Source organism: Pipistrellus kuhlii, unplaced genomic scaffold, assembly GCF_014108245.1.
Source record: "Pipistrellus kuhlii isolate mPipKuh1 unplaced genomic scaffold, mPipKuh1.p scaffold_m20_p_1, whole genome shotgun sequence".
NCBI lineage: Eukaryota > Metazoa > Chordata > Mammalia > Chiroptera > Vespertilionidae > Pipistrellus > Pipistrellus kuhlii.
This window is the reverse complement of record NW_023425404.1, coordinates 130,595,463-130,607,645: the sequence shown is the minus strand read 5'-3', so window position 1 is coordinate 130,607,645 and position 12,183 is coordinate 130,595,463. Positions and strand designations below refer to the sequence as shown.

Here is a 12,183-nt window from a genome sequence, read left to right as displayed (position 1 = left end):
TCCTTCGTGGTGTTGGGTCCCCACCCTCTCGATTCGCGTGTGTGACCCCTCCCTCGGGTCACCGCTGGTGTGTGCACCCCCCAGTTGGCATCTGTTGACTGTGCCCTGAGAACTGGCTGTCTGCCATGCGGCTGTCACCCCTCGGTTTCCCCCACTTCAGGGAAGGGTTGGTGGCATCCCCAGGCAGAGTGCTCCCGGATAGTGTCGCAAGAGTGTTTGTCAGGCGCATGCACCTGGGAGAAAAAGGACTCTGGTGCTGGGGGCCTCACGCAAGTCCCCATGCTGCGCACGCACCTGCTGGTCTGTCAATATGCAAATTGGGCCGTTTGTTACTGGGATACCATAATGGCCAATTAGCATATTGCCTCTTTATATATATATAGATGGCTAAGATATGGAAGCAACCTGAGTATTTGTCAAGAAATGAATCGATAAAGAAGTTGTGCATATATACAATGGAATATCGCTCAACCATAAGAAAGAATGAAATCTGCAACAATATGGATGGACCTAGATGGTATTATGTTAAGTGAAATAAGAGAATGACAAATGCCAATAATGATTTCACTTATATGTGGAATCTAAAAAACAAAATAAACAAACAAGCAGAATAGAAACAGACTCAGATAACATTTTGACAGTTGCCAGATGGGAGAGGGATTGGGAGGTTGGGTGGAAAAGATGAAGGCATTTCAAAATAAAATTAGTAGTTACAGAATATTCATGAGAACGTAAAATAGGGAATATAGTCAATAATCTATACTCATAATAGCCTCGGGCCATCATGACCGGGACGGATGACCGAACAGTGGGCCTTGTGCCATTGAGGCACGCAGGCAGGAAGGGTCTGTGGGCTCTGGTGTGTGGCAGGTGGGAGAGATCTGTGGGCCTTGTGCCGCTGAGGCATGCAGGCAGGAAGGGTCTGTGGGCTCTGGGCCTCCAAGGCGTGGTGGTGGCAACAAGGGTCTGTGAGCCCTGGGCATCTGAGGCGCAGTGGTGGCAGCGGCCAGAAGGGTCTTTAACCCTGGGCTGCAGAGGCATGCAGGAGGGAAGGGACTGTGGGCTTTGGGCCTCCGGGGTCTGGCAGGTGGGAGAGATCTGTGGGCCCTGGGCCACCGAGGCATGCAGTGGGAAGGGTTGGTGAGCCCTGGGCATCTGAGGTGTGGTGGCAGGAGAGATCTGTGGGCCCTGGGCCACCGAGGCATGGCCACGACAAGAATGGTCTGTGAGCCCTGGGCCTCCAAGGTGCAGTGGTGGCAAGAAGGATCTTTAACCCCGGGCCATCCAGGCATGGGAGCGAGAAGGGCGCGGTGGTGAGAAGGGTCTGTGGGTGCCAGGCTACCAGGGTGTGTGGAACTCCGGGTCTCGTGCTTTTGGGGGTGTGGCCGGCCTTCAAACTGGACTGTGACAAGAGGGAGGAGGGAGCCCCATTCCTCACAGAATCCACTATTGGGAGGAGGGAGCCTGCCTGCCTGATCATCCCTAACCACTCTACCTGCCTGCCTGCCTTCCAGAGGGTTCCCGGATTGTGAGAGGGTGCAGGCCAGGCTGAGGGAACCCCCTACCCATGCACGAATTTTGTGTACTGGGCCTCTAGTATTATAATAACTATATGTGGTGCTAGATTTATTGGCATAATTACTTAGTATGTTATATAAAGGTATAATCATGGGGTTGTACACCTGAAACTAATATTGTATATCAACTGTAATTAAAAAAACAACAACCCACTCATGGCTCTTGTATTCTATAGATGTAAACACTGGGAATCATTCTGTGAAAGTTGCAGCTCTGGGGTTTCTTAATAAGAATGCCTAAATAAATTAATCTGCTTCACCTTTATAATGTTAGTAAAACAATTAAGTTCCAAATTCAGACATACATAACGTTTACTGGAAACCACCCACCATTTTTTTTTTTTTTTTTTTTTGTCTTAACAGCAAGCAACTTTCTAATGAGTATGAAAGTATGAAATGAGTGGGAGCCTTGAGATCAGAGTGGGTTAAAATCTGAGCCTGGCCAGATATTAGGTAGATTACATCTAATAAATGATTTAACTCTTTAGAACCTTGATTCTTCCACCTTCAGAGGAGAATAGGAGTGGTAGCCTTTGGATTGTTGTGAAGAGAGACAAAAGAGCATAATGGTTAAGAACACAAGCCCTGAAAACAGACTGTTTTGAGTTTGAATTTTGCCTGTGCCATTGGTTAGCTGTGTGACCTTGGCCAAGTTTCTGAACCTCTCTGGACCTGTTTCCTTACATGTAAAAGAGGGGTACAATTAGTACTTATCAAATAGGGTTATTGTGAGGATTTAATGAATTTTCTCAGTAGAGAAAAAAAAGTAGAGAACAGTTGCTAACACAATCAAAGCTTAAAGTTTGCCAGGATAAATTTTTTTCTAAAAGCTAAAGAAGATAACCTTATTTATAAAATTGTTTAGTGTCATTAGAGGTTTTGCCTTATCCTATATAATAAAAGCCTAATATGCTAAGTGTCTGGTCTTCTGTTCAACCAATCTAAGGGTAATATGCTAATGATATGCTAAGGCCGCTCAACCACTGTTATGGGGTCCAGCCAATAGTGGCTCAGAGAGACGGGCCAGACATACCCTGGAGCCCTCCTGCGGTCCCTCCCCGGCTGGCCAACCTCCCATGTCCCTCTCCAGCCCTGATCATGCACTGGTGGGGTCCCTCGGCCTGGCCTGCACCCTCTTGCAATCCAGGACCCCTCGGGGGATGTCAGATAGCCAGTTTCGGCCAGATCCCTCAAGCCAGGCCAAGGGACTCCACTGGGGCACAAATTCGTGCACTGGGCCTTTAGTGTGTTATAAGAGAATATCTTTCAATGGGTTACAGCAATACATGACCGTCCTTCTCAAGCTAAATATATATTTTATGCTTATCATATGACTAACTTCCTTGAAACCTCTTCTGACAAATGTGGCAATGTCAACCCTCATTAATTTTGCAGTAGATTAGCTTTTGGTTGAACTTTCTGGGCTTGAAATTTGGTTTTCTGAGTAGTCACATGAAATTTGATTTTCTGCCATAAGAAATCTAAAAAGCACTCAACAAAACACTGTTTCCCCAGTAAGCCAGAAATCATTACTTTCCCACAAATAGAAGGAAAATTCCAACATACTCAGTGAATCCTCCCCCATTAGTGTTCCTGATAAAAACACATTGTCCCTAGGTATCTATCACACGACAGTATGAAGACAGGGTCAGCTCCACTCTGCCTGCCTACCTCACAAAGCAGGAAGACTGGAAGACTTTGATATTTTTTATATACTGCTAATTTGTTGGAAGGAAAGGGCCAATTGTACTCCCTGCTTCTGCCACTCCGAGAGCCCACCACCATGTATATTTTAAAATAATGCTTCTTGCCCTAACCGATTTGGCTCAGTGGATGAAGTGTCAGCTTGTGGACTAAGAGGTCCCAGGTTCAATTCTGGTCAAGGGCATGTACCTTGGTTGCAGGCACATCCCCAGTAGGGGGTGTACAGGAGGCAGCTGGTCGATGTTTCTCTCTCATCGATGTTTCTAACTCTCTATCCCTCTCCCTTCTTCTCTGTAAAATATCAATAAAAATATATTAAAAAATGAAATGCTTTTTGATATCAGTTTTTAAAATATTACAATTAGCCATTTATAGGACAAAACAAAGTAGTCATTACTCCATTCTCTGAGCCAGCCCTTTGCTGTCTCTGAGTTGGCTCAGTGACCAAGGTCACGCTTCCCAGCACTCTATTCTGCAGAAAGGAAGCATGACCCTAAGAACTGGGTGATTGTGCAAGGCAAGGACCATAGAAGTTGTTACTGGGCACCCGAAAGCCCAAGGCCACACTTGGGAAAAGACTACAGTCCTGGCAAAAGGAGAATGAATCTATTGTAAATGTCATCTGACCAGGATTGTGTGGGAGTTGGGGCAGGGTGACCCTTGCTTCAGAAGACTGTAAATGGGAGTTAGACTCTCAGTATAAAACAGCTGCAAAGTTATCTGTCCAAATGTTTCCTTTGATAGACAAAGACACTGGAGCCCAGGAGGTGTCTGCAGATGGTCATACTGCCCACCAGGGACTAAGCTAGGCTCCTCTCACTCAGTGGTCCTTTCTCAACATCACATTTTCATAATACAGATAGCCTCAGACTTGAGAATCACTCAAAAATACAGCACTGGTCATTCTCTCTTTCCTGAGGAAAACAAATCATGGATCTGCAAATGCATAATTCTTGGCATTGTTTGATACTACACACATTTAGAGAATATATATTGTGATGCCCTGGCCAGTTTGGCTTGCTGGTTATAGCGTCAGCCTTGGACCATAGGGTCTCAGGTTTGATTCAGGGTCAAGGGTGAGTACCTCGGTTGCAGGCTTGATCCAAGGCTCTTAGGTCAGGGCGCATATGGGAGACAACCAATCAATGTATCTCTCTCACATTGATATTTCTCTTCCTCCGGCATTACCCACCCCCCTCTCTCCCCCCAACCCCCACTTCATTCTCTCTAAAAATCAATGAAAAAAATATCCTCGGGTGAGGATTAACAAAAAAGAAATTAAGAAATATAGTGACAACACTGTCATTAGAACATGTTTGGCCTTGTATTAGACACAACTTGTAACTGAGAGTGAAAGGTTAAAATCCATCTAGGGATCATCCATGCACTCTCCTAATTTATCATCTTTGCTCTCTTCACACCAAATTCCTCTTCTCCTGTGGCAATATTTTTCTTGTTTCTACCTTTGAACGTGCTTGAAACCTTTCTTTTCTAATACACTAATTCTTCAAATTACCAGGTTTCTCTGTAATTTTCCTTTTCCATTTCTGATCCCATGGCATTTTTGCATTTGCTACATTCTAACATTTAATGGACTTTACTTTTTGGATGTGACTGTATTTCTCCCAAGACCAGCAGTCCTCAGCAAAAGTGCTTCTCCCATATTTTTATAGGATTAGATGAGATCAAAGCAAAGGAATGGTGGACACAGAATTCCTTAGGTACATACATCCCATAGGAGGAGCCTACTTTTGATTCGATGGTGAGTTTGTGAGTTCTTATTACATATTTAAAAATAAGTGAATAAAATTCTCTATTACTAAGTTATTGTAATTCAAAATTACACGAGGGAGATTAGCCTAGTTGGTATCAATTACTCTACAAAGGTTGCCCTTTGACCTTAATCCATCAGATGTCTAACATTGAAATGTGTAACAGCCTGGGCGTGATCTTTACATTGGGACTCATCATGGGCTGTTAAACATTTATTTCGATTGTTGAGCAGCTGGTTTATTTCTGACTTAGCGGGAAACACTCGTTACCCACAGGAATAAAATAACCCTTAGAACTGGTTACTAGGTATCATGAATCAAGGTTGCTCATTTTGGGTCCTTTCATCATCACCGCCAAAGATCACGTATAAACTCGGCACTGAGGTTTGCAGGAGCATCAGAGGCGAGGATGTAAGAAGTCCACACTTTGCCTCCATCTTACCAGGCGTCTGCGGCTTTCCGAGGAATGGCCTGCACGCTAACCGCCCAGCCCCGCTGCGACCCGGGGTCCGGCTCCAGGCTCCACCGCTGAGAGCCCCCAGCTCCGCGGCAGAAGGCGGCGGCGGCCCGCACAAGCCCACGTAGACGCCGCGCTCCGACGTTAGAGGGCCGTCCCCACCGCCTCCGCCAATGAGCTGAGCGGGCCGCGAGTCCCCGCCCCTTCCCCGGTGACGTCACGGGAACGCCCGGGGAACGCCGGGAGGCGGGGCCACCTCGTTTCCGCCCCCAGAGGTCTGCTGGCAGTTAGTGCACTGCAGTCGCGCTTTCTTAGCCCAGTCCGGACGCCGCCGCCGCAGCCGCCTCCGTTTGCCCGCAGCACCATGGCTTTCGTCACTAGGCAGTTTGTACGCAGTGTGTCCTCTTCGTCCACAGCCTCAGCCACGGCGAAGAAAATCGTCATCAAGCACGTGGCGGTCATCGGCGGTGGGCTGATGGGCGCCGGCATTGCCCAGGTGAGCCGCCCCCTGGCAGCGCACCCGCTCGCTTTGCTGCCACCGGAACTGGGAGCGCTGGCGGCTCGGCGGTGTGATCCGCGGAGAGACCGGGCTGCACGGGGGACCCGGGAATTCTCACCGTGCTCCTCCACCGTGTAGTTGAAACGTCTTGCCTCTGGGCCTGTGCGTGGTCATTCCCCAAAGATACAGTGTCTTGGGGCCGAGCCTCAGTTTTCTGATCTCTAAATTCCAGCCAGGCCCAGGGCCCCAGGGGGGCTGGGTTGAGCGTGCTAGTGATTGCACTTGGAACTGGGTTCTGCTGAGAGAAGATAGTACTGTACGTGTCCAAGGCTGAGACATAACTTGCTTGCTTGCTTCTTGGCTTACACCTGAATTGCTTCCAGAGACCTGGAACTTTTTTAGAATTATACGGTCTTTGTAAGAGCAGTTTTCTGCTCTCCTAAAAGGATCTCTTTCCAACCTCCCGTGTGTTTCCTTTGCTTTCTGGGTTACAAAGAATAGTAATACTCATCGCTTTTGTAGCACTTTGTAAAAAGTTACCTAGTAAGAGCTTGGGAGGCCCTGTTAGTCCGCCAGAGGCCTTGCAAGGCAACTTTGACCTTTGACCTAGTTCCCTCGGTGCTGAGAACTGCATGTTTGAGGGGCTTGGAGAAGGTGGGAAAAGACAAAGTGGCTGAGGGCCTCCAGTCTCAATGTCCATCTTCAAGACTGCCATGTGTCAGCCTAACTGTGGCTCAAGGTCAGTTGTGCAATTGATTAGCTGGATACTGTGATATTTGCTGCTTCTCCACCCCTCCACCCCGCAAATTCCTGCTCGTATTGGAGAACCTCGATTCCCGTGTCTTAGTTGATTATATTCTTATCATTTCAGCCTTTGCACCTTGTATTGCTGAAGTGGAGGCCATTATCCAATTTTTCTTAGTGGAGTATTCAAATGCAGTGGCTACAGTCATGAAAGAGTTTATTTTTCAGTGTCTTTCCAGTCAAGTCCACATTTCCATGCTTGCTCTTTTAAAAATCATTGACTATTGTTATATATCTTAATTTTCCTCTCTTTGCACACATTTTGCAACATATTAATTTGATTGCATTGTCTCCTAAAATATGTATTTAATTAACTTTTTATCCTTCTAACTTCTTATAGTTTCCCATTTCTCTCTTCCGAGATAATGTGTTTGGACATACATTTCCCTTTTTATTGTGTGGATACCTTTGCTGCTAGGTTATGGTGTCCCCTTAATCTACGTTCTACATGAGATGTGAGGAGTAAGTCCCTTTAACCTAAATGTTCCAAATATTATACTATATTATAGAATATTCAAGCTTGAGCACACTTGTATTCCCCTGCTCCACCAAAAACCTCCCACAGCTATGAGAGAGATTTGTTGTGGGAAGGTATAAAATAATGTATTTGTTTAAAAACAAGATATTAGGGCCTTTTAGTATATGTGCTGCCGAAGCGAGCACAAGATATTAGGGCCTTAAGCCTACCATTTATATATATAAAAGCCTGTGACCATTACGACCTGTTGACCTCTCTACAGGTTGACTGGTCTCTATGATGACACATTGACCACCCGGGGGCAGACACTCAATCCAGGAACTGCCCCCAGGTGGTCAGTGCGCTTCCACAGCTAACCTCCTGCAGCCAGCCAACCTCCCGCAGTCCCTCCCCACCGCTGGTTGGCCCTGATTGGCCCCAATGGGGCCTGGGCAACCCAACCCTCCAATTCACCCCGCCGGCCAGACCATGGGACTCCACCTGTGCACAAATTCATGCACCCATCCTATAGTACCAATATAGGAAAAAACGAGTCCAGAAACTTTGTTAATGGTGACTTGAAGACATCAGTGGAAGCGGATTAGAAACTAAGTCGAAAGCATTGTTTCAGGTTGTTCAGCTCTTAGAATTCTATATCCATTATTGCCCAGAAAGGGGTGTTATTCCTCACAACCATGCCCACAGGTAGCACCTAAAATTATGGATATAGTATTGGAGCTTTCATTTCAGAAGCGGGGGAGGAGGTTGACATTGATGGGAACACAGACTTGAATAGTTGGACCAGGGGAGTGAATGCCTTTTGAAATTTAAGGGTGGGGTGGGGCGAGAGCTGTTTATCCACAGGTTGGAAATACAATGGACTGCCATTCCAAAAGTTGAAATAGTGGACAGTCATAGGGTAAGTAGTTCCATTTTTACAGAACAAGTTTTACAAGAGCCTCAGTCACTTTAGATGGAAGCTCTAATCCTGTGGGGGGAACCACACTTTCCTGCAGAACATCTCTGTGCTACTCTCAGCAGTAGGTTGGTTGGTTTCAGCAGTTTAGCTGATCCATTTTGGACTCCACCTTCAGGTCTGTAGTTCTAAGCAGTATTGCTTCATTCTTCATGCTCCTTGACCTACCGCTTTTGGTAGAGGGTGAATCTGTTCTGCTGATTAAGTGCCACAAAGAGTAGTTGTGTTTGACTGGAGATTGGCTCCAGTTCAGTATGGCGAATTGGATGGCCTATATGCTGGCTCTGCCTCACGTTGGCTGTCTTAACATGGGAAAGTTACTTCACCTTTGTGCCTACTAATCTCTAAACTAGGACTAATACCAGCATTAGCCTCATAGGAGAATCTAGAGGATTGAGTGAATTGGCACAACAGTGTCTGGCACCTAGTGAGAGCTCACAAAGGCTTAGCTGCCTTTATGATTATTATCTTCATTGCTTGTCCTTTTGTTCTTAACCCCTCATACCATCTCAGATTGTTGCTGCTAAGGTAGGTCTGTAATGTGTAAATGGAGAATATTGGTTGTGAATCTTTTGCATCTCACTTAATCTTTTTTTATTTTATTTTTTATTAAATTATCTGTGTACATATACCCTTGCCCCTCCCACCCCCCCATACATGCCCTCCCACCCCAGAGTTTTGAATCTCACTTAATCTTGACTGGCAAATGCCAGTTGTCCAGGGGCCTCTGAAAAGAGTGAAGGTACTTTTTGTCCTCCCTGTTGTATTGTTCATCCTCATACAGCTTTTTTTTCTTTTTAATTCTCACCTGAGGACATGCTTAGGGAGAAGGCGAGGGAGAGGGCGAGGGTGAGGGCAAGGGTTGAAAGGGGAGAGAGAGAGAGAGAGAGAGAGAGAGAGAGAGAGAGAGAGAGAGAGACACCAGTGTGTGAGAGAAAAACATTGATCAGTTGCCTTACATATGTGCCCCGACCTCCAACTGGCAACCTTTGGGTGCATGGGATGACACTGAATGATTCTCTTTCATCATTGATCTTTCTATCTCTCCTCTCCCTTCCTCTCTAAAATTAATAAAACAAACAAACAAACAAAACCCCCACAAGCACAAACGAGCATTTAAGGTAGGCTATTAAGTCACATCTAGCTTTACTCTCCTGAACTCTTTCTGAAGTAGCTTTAATTTTAAGGTGTAGTTCAGTTTACAATCTTTTTTGTTTCCTTTTTATTGAATTTATTGGGGTAACACTGGTTAACAAAATCATACAGGTTTTAGGTGCACAATTCTGTAACAGATCATCTGTACACTGTATTGTGTGTTCACCACCCCAAGTCAAGTCTCCATCACCATTTATCCCTTCTATAATCTCCACCTCCCCCGTCCCCCTTCCTTCCAGCAATCACCACACTGTTGTCTGTGTCCATAATATTTTTTTATTTATCATTTTTGCTGTATTCCAGTTTATGCTGAGTAGCATGGAAAAAATTAAACAGATTTTGTGGGAGCCTGACACATTTCTTGAACAGTTAAGCAATTTAAGACAAGTGAGGTCTGTGTTTAATTACAATTGATCAGTGAACAGGTCATTTGTACATATGTATTCCCCAAGGATATCTACTTTGCCTGTCATTTGTTTTGTTTGTTTTAAATTTTAAAAATTTGCTTAGGCCGCAGGTTAATATTTAAGTCAGGTTAACTTGTTATTTTTGTTTGCCCATTATACACTTCTGACTGGTTCTGATTGCCAATTTGTCTTCAGCTGGATAGTTGGGCTGGCAAAGCTTACAGCATCGAATGACCCTTGAGTGGGGATCAGGTTGTTTCTTGTTTTATAAACGAGGAAAAAAGGGAAGAAAGGAACTAGCTGTGCTTTTCTTCAGTTTATAGAATGAGTACTTTATAAGGTTTTCTTGTGCATTGCCTTTTTTCATACAAGCAGCCCAGAGAGCTTTCATTAATTACTGGTGAGGAGTCAGTGAGTTCCCTGGGCATGGAATTTCTGAGGCTGGATTTCTCAAGGCTCCAGTACAGACTTCCTTTTAATGCTCTACACTTCTTGGAGGAAGTGAGAAAGTTTGCATCTTGAAGGGGGTTGGATCCAGGTTCTTCTCACCCAAAACTTTTCTTTGCTTTTATTTTTGGACCCTCTTAAAAAGCAAAAAGTGCACATTTCTTCTGAGGAGAACTCCTTAGGCTGTTAAACAAAAGAAGGGAGGGGGCAACATTCTCACCTACAGAGGAACATTTTCCTGACATTTGTGATGCTTGATGAGGACTCAGGTGGACCCAAAAGCTTCTCCCAGCCTCTGAATTTGTTCACCGTTCTTTTCTCTCCCCCAGCTCTGAATTTTCTGATGCCAAATAGAAGAGGGTTCAGAGTTGTTCTGTATTCTCTCTGTTTTGCAGTGAGTTCACCTCTGTTGAAATTTGCTTGAAAACAGTGCAGTGGCCTGGGGGAGGTTTGGGGATCACAGGAGACTGACACAGTCTCTTCTTGTGAGTGTTCTTATGGAAGGAATTTTTTATTCCCAGGTGTTAACTTCCTCCTCAAGGGTATGGGATATGTTTGTCATGACATTCTTCCTCACCTCCTGTATTGTTGCTCACGTCTTCATTGGGCGGTTCTCCGCTCCTTGTGATAGTAAACCAGCTTCTGTCAGCATATTAGTTCTTGGACTTTCGGAGGGGCTGACCAGCATAAAAAGAATGCCATGGAATACCTTTGGTCATTGTAGAGCAGAAATGACACCTCAGTCAGGTTTGGGGAATTCTCTGCTGTGTGGTAGACACAGCCTCACTGTTATTTGTCCCTTACTTGAGTTTCTAATTATCTTTCCTCCCCCTTCTCTCCTCTCCCCATATCTGCCTTAGGCATCCCCCTCACTGCCCAGCTCTCCTGGAAGATAACGCTGCTGCGCTCTGTTCTGTGTCTCCCCGGGGTTATGCTAACCATGCGGTGGGATAGTTTCTGGTGAGTGGTGGTTCAGTGCTTGAAACGGAGCAGGCTGTGAGGTGCCTGCTGGAGTGTGGACCCAGCCCTTCCTCTTCTGGCTGTGGGCACCTTGGGCAAGTCATTTAACCCCTCTCTGTCCCTTACCTGGGAATCCATATATGCTATCACAATGTTATGACAGGCAAATGAGCTAAGTGCTTAGAGTCATACTCGTGTGTTCAATGGTAATTGTTCATTTAATGCTTTCAATATAACTCCCTCAGATCTAATCTGGTGTTGACTTCTCTTATTTTAGATTCTTTTATCTTGGAAGATATTTAATAGGGAGATATGGGGAGATCAAACAATTCTAAAGATTTTTAAGACTATATGAATTGTTGAGGAAAAAATCTTAGTGCTCCATATAGACTTTTTTGGGTATTACAGTGAATTCATAAAAGCATTTACAACAGAGCCTGGCACTTTAAAAATTCTACAAATGTAACACTTTATTCCATTCAAACCATTATAATAATTACTCCTACAGAGATGATATTGGGGTCAAGGGTCAGAGGCAGAGCTGGGCCTGGGACTCTGTTCTCTCAACTCCTGTTCAGCTGGCCAGAGATCCCCGAGTCTGAGATAACCATAGCTGTGCCTGCACCTCTGGTCTCTGCTGTCTTATGGGGAGATGTGGCCTCCACGGACATGGGGGTCCTTTGTGGCTATCTGGAATCAACAGATACCAGCTAGACTCAAAGTTAGATCATCTCCATTTGGATGCTCTGCTACCATCTTGCTGCCTGTAGATTCCAAGTCAGTTACCAAAATTCAATTAATCATGTTCCCTCTTAACTTTTCCAGAGAGTTTCCTCCTCTTATTACTACCATTGTTGTTCTTCCAGCCACATGCACTCTGAAGGTAGGGTCATGGTCAGATAGGGTTGAGCATTGACCTATAACCCACACTGAAAAAGACTGTGAGTCTCTCCTCCATGAGGGGTTCT

The 12,183-nt window shown here is 45.3% G+C and overlaps 1 protein-coding gene across 1 annotated transcript in view; it reads left to right on the top strand.

Annotated features, from left to right (window-relative positions):
• The first annotated feature begins 5,781 nt into the window (after window positions 1-5,781).
• HADH (hydroxyacyl-CoA dehydrogenase) overlaps window positions 5,782-12,183 on the top strand; it is a 44,218-nt gene continuing 37,816 nt past the window's right edge. Inside the window, exon 1 of the mRNA XM_036409504.2 lies at window positions 5,782-6,006. Coding sequence (XP_036265397.1) covers window positions 5,875-6,006 — 132 coding nt within the window. The 5' untranslated portion in view covers window positions 5,782-5,874. The remainder of the gene's footprint in view (window positions 6,007-12,183) is intronic.